The 13,322-nt window shown below is 32.7% G+C and overlaps 1 protein-coding gene across 10 annotated transcripts in view; it reads left to right on the top strand.

The window, feature by feature from the left end:
• NBEA (neurobeachin) overlaps positions 1-13,322 on the top strand; it is a 681,254-nt gene that overhangs the window by 145,415 nt on the left and 522,517 nt on the right. For 9 of the 10 annotated variants that reach the window (XM_058687599.1, XM_058687578.1, XM_058687548.1 and 6 more), the window contains one exon: positions 10,196-10,304. In XM_058687599.1, the coding sequence (XP_058543582.1) occupies positions 10,196-10,304 (109 nt within the window). Of the gene's footprint in view, positions 1-7,894; positions 8,001-10,195; positions 10,305-13,322 lie in introns of all 10 variants that reach the window. The other variant, XM_058687620.1, reaches the window with a different exon arrangement.

Genomic DNA, 13,322 nt, shown 5'->3' with positions numbered 1-13,322 from the left:
CTGGGTTTCTTGTAGACAGCATTATAGGTGGGTTGTGTTTTTCATTTCATTCTGACAGCTTCTGTCTTTTAATTGGTGCATTTAGACATTGACATTCAAATTGATTATTGATATGATTGGATTAATATCCATTGATATTTGTTCCTGTTTTAGATTTGTTGTTTTGTTCTTTGTTACAGTTTTTGTCTTCTAGTCTTTTTCTGCCTTTTGAGATTTTAATTAAGCATTTTGTATAATTCCATTTTCTCTCCTTTCTTAGATATCAGTTTTTGTTATATTTTTAACCTTTTTTAATGGTTGCCATAGAGTTTGCAACTAATTTAAGCCTACTATCATATAACACTTTACCACTTCATGGGTGATGTGTGTACTTCATAACAACAAAATAATCATCATTCCTTCTTATCCCTAGTATCATTGCTGTCATTAACTTCATATGTCATTGATTTCATATAGAAACATATTTAAGCATATATACATATTCATACATAATGAATATACATAAGCATACATAATGAAATACAATGTTGGTATTATTATTTTGAACAAACTGTTATGTATTAGATCAGTTTAGAATACAAAATTCAAACTTTTTTTTTACCTTTATTCCTCTTTAGTGCTCTTGCTTTCTTTACATAGATTCAAGTTTCTGACCTATATCATTTTCCTTCTTTCTAAAGAATTTTTGTTAACATTTTTTGCAAGACAGTAGACTAGCAACAGATTTCCTCAGTTTTTGTCTGTATGAGATAGTCTTTATTTCTCCTTCACTTTTGAAGGATAATTTTTCAGGTTAGAGAACGTGAGGTTGCTGTTTTGTTTTTTTGTTCTTTGTTTTCCTCTTACCACTTTAAATGTTTACTGTATTCTCTTCTTGCTGGCGTGGTTTCTGAAGAGAAGTCAGATGTAATTCTTACCTAATTTTGACTATTGGTATTGTGTTTTTTCCACTGGCTTCTTTTAGGATTTTTTTGTGATGTTTGATTTTCTGTAAATTGAAAATGATACGCCTAAATATAGGTTATTTTAGCATTTATCTTACTTGGTGTTCTCTGAGCTTTCTGGATCTATGTCCGACACAAATTTGGGGAAAATTCTCAGTCATTGTTTTTTTAAATATTTCTTCTTTTCCTTTGTAGCTTTCTTCTCCTGGTATTCCCATAGTGGATATGTTACACATTTTCTACTTGTCCACAGTCCTTGGTATTCTTCTTTTTTTCAGTTTTTGTTCCCTTTGGTTTGGGGTTTTTGAAGACTCAATTGATATATACTCTAGTTTACAGATTCTTTCCTCAGCTGTATTCAGTCTACTAATATTCCCATCAAACATGGTCTTCATTTCTTTTACAGTAGTTTTTATTGCTAGTATTTCTTTTTGGTTCTTTCTTAGGAATTCCATCTCTTTGCTTATGTTGCCCATTTGTTCTTCTGTGATGTCTCTTTCATCCATTAGAGCCCTTATCATAAGGGCTTAGCATAATTTTTTCTTGATGGTCAGACACTGTGTATTTGGTAAAGGGAACTTCTGTAAATAGGCCTTTAATAATGTGGAGGTGAGGCGTGGAGCAGAGAAAGTGTCCTTAGTCTTATGATTAGGTGTTAGTCTTTTAGTCAGCCTTTGCCTCTGGACTGTGAATTTCACGTGTTTCTCAGGGTTTTTGTTTTTTGTTTTTCTCTGTTTCAATGCCTTTAGGTGGGAAGAGATGACTAGAGTTGACTGTAGTTGGATGTTTCCCTTCTCTAGGTCACTTAGGCTCTTAACTCAGCCGGTTAGGATTGGTTAACTGGTTTCTCCAAGTGCAGGCCTTGTTAAGAAAAGATTGCTGTCGTGTATTTCAAGTTCATTTTCCTTTGCCTTGCTGGAAGCCTGGAAGGATTTTTCTCTGCTATTTATTGTGAAAACCTGGTTTATTTCCTGGAAATAAATCACCCAGTAAATGTAGGGACCTTTATATAATTGGAGGGGTTGAAAGCACTCAGATCTAGTAATTTGTCAATTACAGTTCCGCTTTCCCTACCTGGGTACTGGTTGCCACAGTGGTTTCCACTTGAGTGTGTCTGCTCTGGTAACCCACGACTCCCTATAGTTTCCTGTTTGTCTCCCCAGTCTTGGGGGCATTGGTTTGCCCTCTTCCTCTCTCTTATTGGGTCCTAGAAGAGCTGTGGTTTTTTAGTCTGTTTAGCTTTTTACTTGATAGAATGGATGGACTGGCGGATTCCAGGATTTTTACTTTCAGAACGAGAAACCTTTATATTGCTTTGTTTTATCCCTCTGTTACTGCTGGTTTGCTCTGGATTTGAGCAGCATTACAGAAGTGTGCAGCAGAGTGAGGAAACTGAAGCACTAGCAGTTTGAAAGCAGAAATGAAAAGAAGAGCCCCACAACCAGAAATTATCAGGGAAATCATGGAAAGGGGAGAACTTGGGAAGTAACTCAGTAACATTATATATGAATTCAGCTCTGAGTTGTAGCTTTGTGATTCTGATCCAAATCCAAAGTTCTAGCCATTGGAGGAAGGCAAGATAAAGAATTAAAAGTTATTTACATTGGAAAGGAAAAATTAGAACTATCCCTTTACAGATGACATGATTTCTTACGCAAAATAAATTTTATTTCTTTGCATTAACAATGTGTATTAGGAAACCAAATGCAAAATACTTTTAACAATAGCTTCAGAAATTTAAATACTTAAAATATAAATGTCCAAACATGTAAGGATCTGTGTGCTGAAATCTCCAAATTGCTGATGAAGGAAATGAAAATATTAAATAAATGATGAGATTTATTGTGTTCATGTATAGGGAACTCAACATAGTAAGGATGTCATTGAACTGATCAATAGATTTAACACAATACCAGTTAATGTCCTAGCTAGATTTGTTTGTTGATATATGCAAGATGATTCTAAAATTTATATCAAAAGATAAAATAACTAGACTAGCTAAAATGATTTTGAAAAAGAATGTAGTTGAAGGAATCATACTTGCCTGCCTTCAAGACTTACTATAAAGCTATAATAATGAATGTAGTATGATATTAGCAAGGCAATAGACACTATCACCAGAACAGAATAGAGTCCAGAAATAGTCTCCCAAATAAGGACAATTGATTTGTGGCAAAGGTGCAAAGTGAATCTAGGGGAGGAAAGATAGTTGTATGTCAAAAATGGCCATTGAACTAATCCTCACACTTAAAAAACATAAACTCAACATTAACTCTAACTGTAAAATATAAAACTATAGAACTTTTAGAAGAAAATATAGGAGATAATTTTTGTGATCTAGGCTAGGCAAAGTCATTTTAGACATGACCACAAAAGCATGATACATAAAAGACAAAAATTGATAAATTTGACTTTGACTTTATCAAAGTTAAAATCCTTTAGTTAGCAAAAGATGCAATGAAAAGACACATTACAGCCTGGAGGAAAAGAGTAGAAAATACTTTATTTGACAAAGGATTATAATCATCAAGAATATATAAAGAAGTCCCTAAAAGTTTAATAGTAAGAAAACATAAAATTCAATTAAAAAAATGGGCAAAAAGTTGAACAGACACTTAACCAAAGAAGATATAAGGATGTCAAAATAGCACATGAAAAGATGTTCAGCATCATTAATCAACAGGGTAATTAATGTATAATACAACTAGTAGAAGGTACAACTACACACTTAGTAAGATGGCCGAAGTAAAAAATACTCATGGTGCCAAGTGCTGGCAAGGATGAAAAACAACTGGAATATATTACTGGTGAATTTCCAAGTGGTACAGCCACTCTGGCAACTTGGCAGTTTATTACAAAGGTAAACATACACATTTACCTTGTAATTCAGCTCCTCTACTCCTATAGGTTTATATTTATGAGAAATGAATGAAAGCTGTGTTTCACAGAAGCCTTTGTGTGAATGCTTATAGTCGTCCTGTTTGTAATTATTGTTAACTAGATATAACTCAAATGTACACAAATTGTGGTAATCCATTCATACAATGGAATACTCTTTTACCAAGGAAAAGCAATAAACTCTTGATATATGCAACTACTTGGATGAGTATCCAAGACAATATGTTGAGGTCAAAAAAGACAAATTCAGAAGATTCCATGCTATATGATTCAATTTATATGACATTCTTGAAATGTCAAAACTGTAGTGATGGATAAGAGATGAGTAGTTACTCAAGATTATGGGAGTTGGAAGAATGTGATTTGTAAAGCTCTAAAGAGATAGAATATATGAGGGCTTTTTTGGTGTGATGGAAGTGGTCTGTATCTTGATTCTGGTAGGATTATCAAAATCTACATGTATAAATTTTCAGAATTGTACACACACTGAAGAAAAAAAGAAATAAGAAGTCAGTTTATTGCCTGATCATTTAAATAATAATTTTAAAACACCAGAAAATTCCTGGGCATTTGTAAAGCCTAAGTATCAAATAATTATTTCAGCTTTCTGTGTAGTCAGCTGTTTTTTTGTTTTTGTTTTTGTTTTTATAAGAGAGAGAGAGAGAGACGGAGAGAGAGCACGAGCAGGGGAGAGGGACAGATGGAGAGAGGGAGAATCTGAAGCAAGCTCTGTGCCCAGTGTGGAGCCTGATGTGGGACTCGATCCCATGACCCTGGGATCATGACCTGAGCCAAAATCAAGAGTGTGACGCTCAACCAACTGAGGCAGCCAGGCACCCCCACATTAGCTGTTTTATTACTTATTTTCTTTATTTGACAATTTTAGCACTTCCAGGGTATATTTTTAATCCTGCTTCTGTTAAACAGACTGGGCCTTGGCACCAGGATAAAGGATTGGCTATTTGGTTCCCCTGCTATGACATATTTTGATCTTGAAGGGCATCACACATGTGTCATTATGTCTCTATTTTATTTATTTATTTAAAAAAATTTTTTTTAATGTTTATTTATTTTTGAGACAGAGAGAGACAGAGCATGAACGGGGGAGGGTCAGAGAGAGGGAGACACAGAATCTGAAACAGGCTCCAGGCTCTGAGCTGTCAGCACAGAGCCCGACGCGGGGCTTGAACTCAGGGACCGCGAGATCATGACCTGAGCCGAAGTCGGCTGCTTAACTGACTGAGCCACCCAGGCGCCCCTATTTTTGAAATTTTCAACTTCTTAGGTTAGGAAGATACATTAAATTTCTAAAGTATTCATGTATCCATGGATTGTACATGGTTACTAGTAACTGCCACTTGTAACTTGTCTACTAAATTTTCATAAAGGGACAAGGATGTTTAAAGTATTGTAAGTGGTCATTTTTCAATTGGGATTAAATTAGTAGGCTTTGAGACCCTTTGTAGTAAATATCTATTGGCTGTTTATGGAGTTATGAGTGGAGCTGGTCAAAGGCTGTTTTGTTCTCAAACTATGTAAATACTGGTAGGTACTATATATGAACATATAACTATGTCATAAGAGGCTTAGAATTAGTTCCTTTAGAATTAAACATGTTAAAATTTTGTTTCCTATAGAGGACAGATTTTGAGACATGTCAATCACAATTTTATGAACTTTGACTTTTTGGCTATAACATTTTTCAGAAATAAAATAGGTTGATGAAACATAAAATCAAAATCTGTTACCAAAGGAAGGCAAAAATGTGTGATTCCCTGATGAACTTTAAAATAGGACCTTTAGGGGCCCCTGGGTGGCTCAGTCAGTTAAGTGTCTGACTCTAGGTTTCAGCTCAGGTCGTGATCTCATCGTTGCTGAGTTCAGGCCCCATGTCGAGCTCCACGCTGACTGTGCGGGGCTTGCTTGGGATTCATTCTCTCTCTCTCTCTCTCTCTCTCTCTCTCTCTCTCTCTCTCTCTCTCTCTCTCTCTCTCTCTCTCTGCCTCTCCTCCACTTGTGTGCATGTGTGTTCTCTCTCTTTCTCTCTCTCTCTCTCAAAATAAATAAATAAATAAGTAAATAAATAAATAAACTTAAAATAAAATTAAAAATAATAAAAATAAAATAAAAAGATAAAATAGGACCTTTAAAGAATACTCTCAAATAGCCATGACAGGGGTAGCCAATTCAGTTTATGAGGCTGCCTGTCTCCTTATCAGGCTGAAAGAAAAGGTGGAAATTACGGAGAGATTTCATGGCTGTAGGCAGGCTTAGTGATTTCCTGTGCTACCAGTATATTCCATCTGTCCTTACATTTTCCTGTGCTGCATTTCACTGTTTTCCTTATTTGACTCTGCAGATAAATGTATTTCACTTATTTCAGCATGTATCTCCACTTGATGTCTGAATTGATGAATGTGACAGTTTTCTGTATCAGGTTTATTGCCTATATAGGCAGGTAGGCAGTGTTCTTTTAAGACCACATCTTTAGGAACACATTGTCTTAAACGTGACTGTCAAATGGATATGGAACTAGAAACTTTGGTTTAGACCTTTCCAGTTGTGAACTGTGAAGAAATTTAACTCTTCTAACTTTTGTGAGATTTTTTTGTGTATGGGTGTCACTGAAATTAATTGTGTTGAGTGAGAAATTATCTTGGGTATGGACTTGAGTTTATTTCTTTTACAGTTTTGTTCCAGCTCTGATCACTCTTACCTCAGAAGAGTTTTCTAGTCAGAGATATAGCATAGAAACAGTGGTATTAGATAGTTTATATAATTTTAATCATTGTTTGCAAGATTTCAGTGTATCTCAATACCAAATTTGGCTACAAAAAAGACGAAACCTTATGAAAAAGTCAAAAGGTTTTCTCCCCTTACTGGTACCTTAATCTTAATGGAATGTAATCTCCTTCTAAATTTATTCTGGCAATTACTTTGTCTGTAGTGTTTCTTAAGATATTAAAAACATCCTTTTAAAAGGGGAGGATGTGTTGGATCCCAGGGAATCTTTAATTTTTTACATTATGAATTCCATTCTTCTTAATATATTTAAACAGTTCATGTAGCTGAGGTACTTTGCTTGTTTTAGTACAAAACAGATTGAAAAGACAGTTTCTGTGTCCTAAGAACTGCCTTTGAACTGAGGTTTCATATTCAATCTCAATCATTTCAGTTATACATTAGGTCTGTCTTAACGATACAGTATATCTTGAAATAATCAAAAACCTCAAAGATAATAAAACTTTTAGGATTATAAATTGCCTACATTAATTACTTTAGAAGATAAATAATGGACAAATTGAAATGGATAAAGTTATATTAAAATCAAGTCAAAATCTATATTTATATAAATTTTAATGGAACCTAAATATAGTACATATTTATCATGAGTAACAGAAATTAGTCATGTTCATACACAGTTATTAAATATTCTCAGGTATTTGTGGGCCAAGACTGTGGTATTCCTTAATAATATGGACCAGAAAGCTCTAGAGAGATAATAAATATGCTGTCATAGTGGTATTATTATACTATTTTCTTCATTTTCATAAGGTCTAGCCCTTTATAAGCATGTTACTTGAAATAAATATTATTTTCTAATTTATTGGAAGCTTATTAAGAACTGGAAGGTGTTAATTATTTTTAAGAATAACCCTATAGATTATTAGTGTCATTTTCCTTAAAAGGAGGCAGGATTATTAAACACCCTTAACTCTTCCTAAAGTAGAATTGCTACTTAAAAGAACATGATATGTTATAGTACTACTATCTGTTGAAAAGTTTAGCAATTTTACTTTAAGATATAAACGAACACTTTCTGTCTATTAAGTAAAATATTCCTATGGACATCCATTTTTGGCTATTGCTATACTTTTCAGGAGAAACTTCTATGTTGTGTATACTAGTTTTGGCTGACACAGATACTTGCTTTTTGGTTATCCTATATACTTAGATCCTCTACAGATGAACTGATATGTCTAGACAGGAAGTGGTATGTAGGAGATATAGGAATGGGCTGAAGTATCCTTTATATTTGCCTTTGTATCTAGGGGAGTTGGAAATAGGCAAGAATGGAGAGAAATTTTGTATGGCAGTACACAGAATTTTGCAAGTTTATTGTGAGCCCTGCAGCAATCCGATGCATTTTAGTTACTGGTAAGTTTGTTAAATTATGTTTGAAAATGTACCTCTTCGAAGATGGCCATCTATTTACTATTACATCCACCATGTCAAATATACCTATTTTAAAGATTTTTTTTTTTTTGAAAAGATGTAGTATTGCTATTGCATTCAGTTTTAGGTAAAAATTTACAATACTTTTGTTAGTGAATGCATTTGACTTTTCAATTGTTGTCGTACTTAAAACTGAAGTGAAATTAACTTTATATGGGTAGCATAGATACGTGTTAAGATTTTTGGAATAAAATTAATATTTCTGATTTTGTAATGGAATTCCACTGTGATTAGAAGTCTGGATTTATTCATCAGATGTTTGAGAAAGAGTAGTCCTTCTGACATAAAAAGAGTAAGAAAATCCATGGCATTGTTGTAATTTTATATAGTTTTACATAGGAGAGTGATTTATTTTGCATTTTTTTCATGGACCATAGGGACCATAGACATTTCCAGTCTCTCTTTTTGGCAGTGCTGATGTGTAGGAATGTTAGTCATCTTTCTCCTTAAGTCCCTAACTCAGGCGTAGACAAGAATTCCATGAAGAGATTAGGAAATTGTGTGATCTCTATGCACTGATTTCTTTATTCTTCTCAACCATTTAGGCAGAAGTATTTTTGTGCAGTGGTACTATGCAGTTATTTGTGAAATGGCTTTTATTATTCATACAATTCATTCAAAATGGACTAGATTGCTTAATAGCTGTTTTTCTTTACAGAAACATTAAAAAAAATTCCAAGAGATTCTTTGGTGGTTGTGTTTTTCTCGCAAATGTCTAACTTTAGGTCAAAGTGAAAGAATTATGTTGACTTGTAATACTAGTTTACTTTTTTTGTGTGGTTAAAAGAATTAGGGCCAATTAATGTGTTTGAATTTTAATTTCCTGTAATGAGTACCTTATTTCCAGTTACACTATATTTTTTCTAGCTGATGTCATATAATCCATTAAACTACAGTCTTTATAATAATAATGATAATATGCAATTGATTCTTTTAGTGAGAATATTTCTGAATTGAACAAGAATATCCACATTTTCAGAGAAATGTGTTGTCAATACTATTGAAACCAGAAGAGTTAGCATAAGTTGAGAGAATGGAATCACTTTAGATCCCTTTTGGACCTTAGTTATTTTCAAGTTTTCCTCATTAACAGATTTTCTTAATTCCTTGTAGGAATGAGTGCTTGTGAATTTAAAATATATTTATTAATCTGTGGTCTTACTCTTTCTTATGAATATAAATAGGCAAATTAGGGTACCTTATATAGCATTGTAAATAGGAATTTTAATTGCTGATGAAGTTTGGCTTGTTGTCATTTATTGTTATAAACTGCAGGAAGCATATACAATGAAGGAATATATATTTTCTTAATTAGGATTGCCATCATGTATTAATGCTGCTAGTTGAAAATTGTTCAGTGTGTAAGTTGGTGAAATAATATATTATCAAAGCTTAATTCAGTGCAATCATTTATTTATTTATTTGTTTTGTTTCTTCCTTCATTCAACAGACATAACAAGTGCTTTATCTTTGTCTGGCACTTCTCTTTGTGTGCTTTTATGTGTTTGTGTATACATTGTATAATTAACTGCCACTTTCATTTCAATACTATACAGATCATTTGTTTTCTGCTCTCATGAGCTTTCCTGAAGGCATATATGAACATAAAAAACATCTTGCATATTTCTCTGGATATTTTCTAAAAAAATTAGAAGTTATTTTTAAAAAATAGGTCTAAATGAAAAGTTTACTTTAAAAATAGGTGTGTTCTCAAAAGTAATATTGCATACACATTTAAAATTCTCTGTGATAACATGTTCTTTAAAACAATATTATGACAAAGTCTTTAGTATGGAGAACTGATGTATTTGTGGGTATGTTTCTTATGGTAGATTTACTTGAAGCAGATAATATACATATGTATAGATGAACTTCGGTGTTTGGCTTTGGAATATAAAAAAACTATGCAGCTATGTTTTGATTTATATTTAATTTTAAAGAGATGAAACAAGTTTCCTCACGCTTGTGAGAAAAATATATTCTTGTACAGCATAAGGTGTAATAATCATTGTCAGCAAAGTAGAGATTAGAATTGAATATGCTTGTTACCTTTTGTCATATGTTTATAATCAACATTTGATGATTACATAATGTAATTATCTGTACTTTACATGCAGTGCTACTCTTTTGGCATTCCTGGTTGAACTACTTAAAAGTTCAGTAGCCATGCAAGAACAGATGCTGGGTGGAAAAGGCTTTTTAGTCATTGGCTACTTACTTGAAAAGGTAAGTGCTGTGTGTTGATGGTTTTATTGTGTAGTATATACAGCTGAACAACTGACAATTCTGAATTATATTTTTTTCTATAGTTTCTCTTTTCATTAACTGTTCGGTGTTGTTAGCTAATTCACAAATGTTTACTTTTATATTTTGCATTTGGACTTAAGTATAGACATTGAACTAAATTGGATGCTAGAAATCTATATAATTAAGGGATTTTGAGTGAAGATAGAAACTAAAGAAAATTTTTTTCCTCTACCTTTAGTCAAAGTTACAAGTTTTTCCCCTTAACTCTTTTTTCTAGTTGTTTCTTTACTATCCTTACATTCAAACTAAGTTTCTTAGAAGCTTTATCAATTTAATTTTAAATGGATTTCTTGGTTTTGCTTTATTTTCCAATTATATAAGGTAAAAAAAAATCTTTGTTTTGTAATAAGCAAAAATAGTTTGTGATTTGTCTCTGCTTTTAATATATCTGAATATTTAAGGTGGCTTTTCTGTAATCACTACATAATATAAACAATACAAGTTAGATGGGTTTAATATTTCCCATTTTGTGTCATTTATGTCTTGGTTTTCTTATGACCTTTGCTTTAGTCACAGTTGTACTCTTCTGGTAATGAATGCTGGATTTCTATTATGGGCTCATAAGAGTTCAGTTGTATCATGCAGTTTCTTTTAAAAATTAACATGGGAAGTCATGAATAAAAGTGATGGCGTATTGACTTTTTCTTTTTTTTTTTTTTTTTTTTTGCCTAAGGAAATACCTGCCACCCTCATTAGCTCTCTCAAACCTATTTTTATCATTTAACTCTTTAGCATTCAGTTGCTCTGAAAATGGAACTATTTGAGAAATAAAGAGGTGAGGCCTTGAATAAGAGGGATAAACTTATTTTTCCATTTGGAAATAAAATTGAGAAGACTTTTGGAAATAGTTTTTTCAACTCAGATTGTTCTACCTTTGAAATTCTTGTAACTTGTCTTTGTTTTAAAACAAATATTCTTTCTTGAAGGATTGATGATTGGCGAAGTAGTAGGTTATTAAGTAGATTGATCATTTGTAGCATTTCTTTAATGAAATAATTTTTTCAGAAACATTAAGATTTTCATTGAGGTGTTTGGTTTCATGGAAAACTATTTTTTACATCTAGATTATTAAGAATTTTTTAGAAGACTTATATTAAATTATATCTTATGCAAATTAGATATTATGAATGTAATGTGCCATTGCTATGTACGGACAAGATCACTACCAGGATCTATCCCTTGAATATATTTTTCATCCATCTGCTGTGAGGTTATCAAAATAATTCTAAAGTGAGCATTTTTTTTCTTACACATAACACTTAGCTTAAAATTAGAAATTCATTGGAGCACCTGGCTGGCTCAGTTGGTGAAGCATAATTCTTGATCTGGGGGTTCTGGGTTCAAACTTCATGCTGGGTATAGAGATTCCTTAAAAGTAGATCTTAAAAAAAATTTAAAAATTAGAAATTCAGTGAGAAAACTTTAAATCAAAATAAAAGACATATTCAGTTCTTCCTCCTTTTCAGAATTAATAACCTTAAAATTATATTGTCAGCTTAGGTAGAAAATATTATCTCATTATGGTTTTAATTTGCATTTCTTGAAATTTTGAAGAAGATATGACATATTTTCATATATATTTATTGCACATCCACTTTTTCTCACTGATGGAGTACTTATTCATGTCCTTTGCCAATTTCCCCAATTTCCCTCCAAGATCCCCACTCCTAGGCAACCTGTAATTTACTTCTTATTTCTATGATTTTGTGTATTCTAGATGTTCCATGTAAGTGGAATCATACAGTGTTGGTCTTTTTGTATCCTGTTTATTTCACTTATTGTCATGTGTACAAGATTTCATCCATGTTGTAGCATGTATCAGTACTTCATTTCTTTTTTGGCTGAATAATATTCCATTGTATGCATACAACACATTTATCTATCTATTCAGATGTCAATAGACTTTTGTGTTTTTTCCATCTTTTGGATGTTATGACTAATGCTGCTATGAACTTTCATGTACAAGTTTTTGTGTGGACATATGTTTTTATTTCTCTTACGTAGATACTTACCTATGAATTGATTTGATGGATACTATCATAATTCTGTGTGTAACCACTTGAGAAACTGCCAGCCTGTTTTCCAAAGTGGAAAATTTCATTTCATCCACAGTATGTGCGGTTTCCAGTTTTTCACATCCTTGCCAACATTTGTTAATTGTCTTTTTTATTCTAGCTATCCTAGTGAGTGTGAAATGGCATGTCATTTTTTATTTGCATTTCTGTGTTGTCTAATCATGTTGAGTATCTTTTCATGTGCTTATTGGCTATTCGTATGTTTTCCTTAGGGAAATGTCTATTTAGAACTTTGCCCATTAAAAAAAAAATATGGTATTTTCATTATTGAATTGTAGCAATTTTTTTTATTATTCTGTACACTAATCTTCATTAGATATGTGACTTGCAAAGATAGTCTTACATTCTGTAGATCACATTATGTTTTAATTTGCATTCCCCTGATGACAAATTAAATTGAGCATTTTTGTACACTTACTGTCTTTTAGTTATCCACTCTTATTAAATACCTGTTCGAAGTGTTTATCCTTTTTCATATGAATTGTCTATCATTTTTTTACTGATTTGTGGAAATTCTGTTTATATCCTGTATTTGAGACCTTTGTTGGAGATGCATTCTGAATATCACTTCCTCTGTAGCCTGCTTTTTCACTCTCTTGATATTTTTGTTTTAATTTTTTTTAACGTTTATTTATTATTAAGAGGCAGAGTATGAATAGGGGAGGGGCAGAGAAAGAGGGAGACACAGAATCGGAAGCAGGCTCCAGGCTCTGAGCTGTCAGCACAGAGCCTGAAGCGGGGCTTGAACTCAAAAACCGCAAGATCATGACCTGAGCCAAAGTCGGACGCTTAACCGACGCAGCCACCCAGGCGCCCCCTCTATTGATATTTTTTGATGAATAAATGTCCTTAATTTTAATAT

The sequence above is a fragment of the Neofelis nebulosa genome, chromosome 1, assembly GCF_028018385.1.
Source record: "Neofelis nebulosa isolate mNeoNeb1 chromosome 1, mNeoNeb1.pri, whole genome shotgun sequence".
NCBI lineage: Eukaryota > Metazoa > Chordata > Mammalia > Carnivora > Felidae > Neofelis > Neofelis nebulosa.
This window is presented reverse-complemented; position numbering and strand designations above follow the sequence as displayed.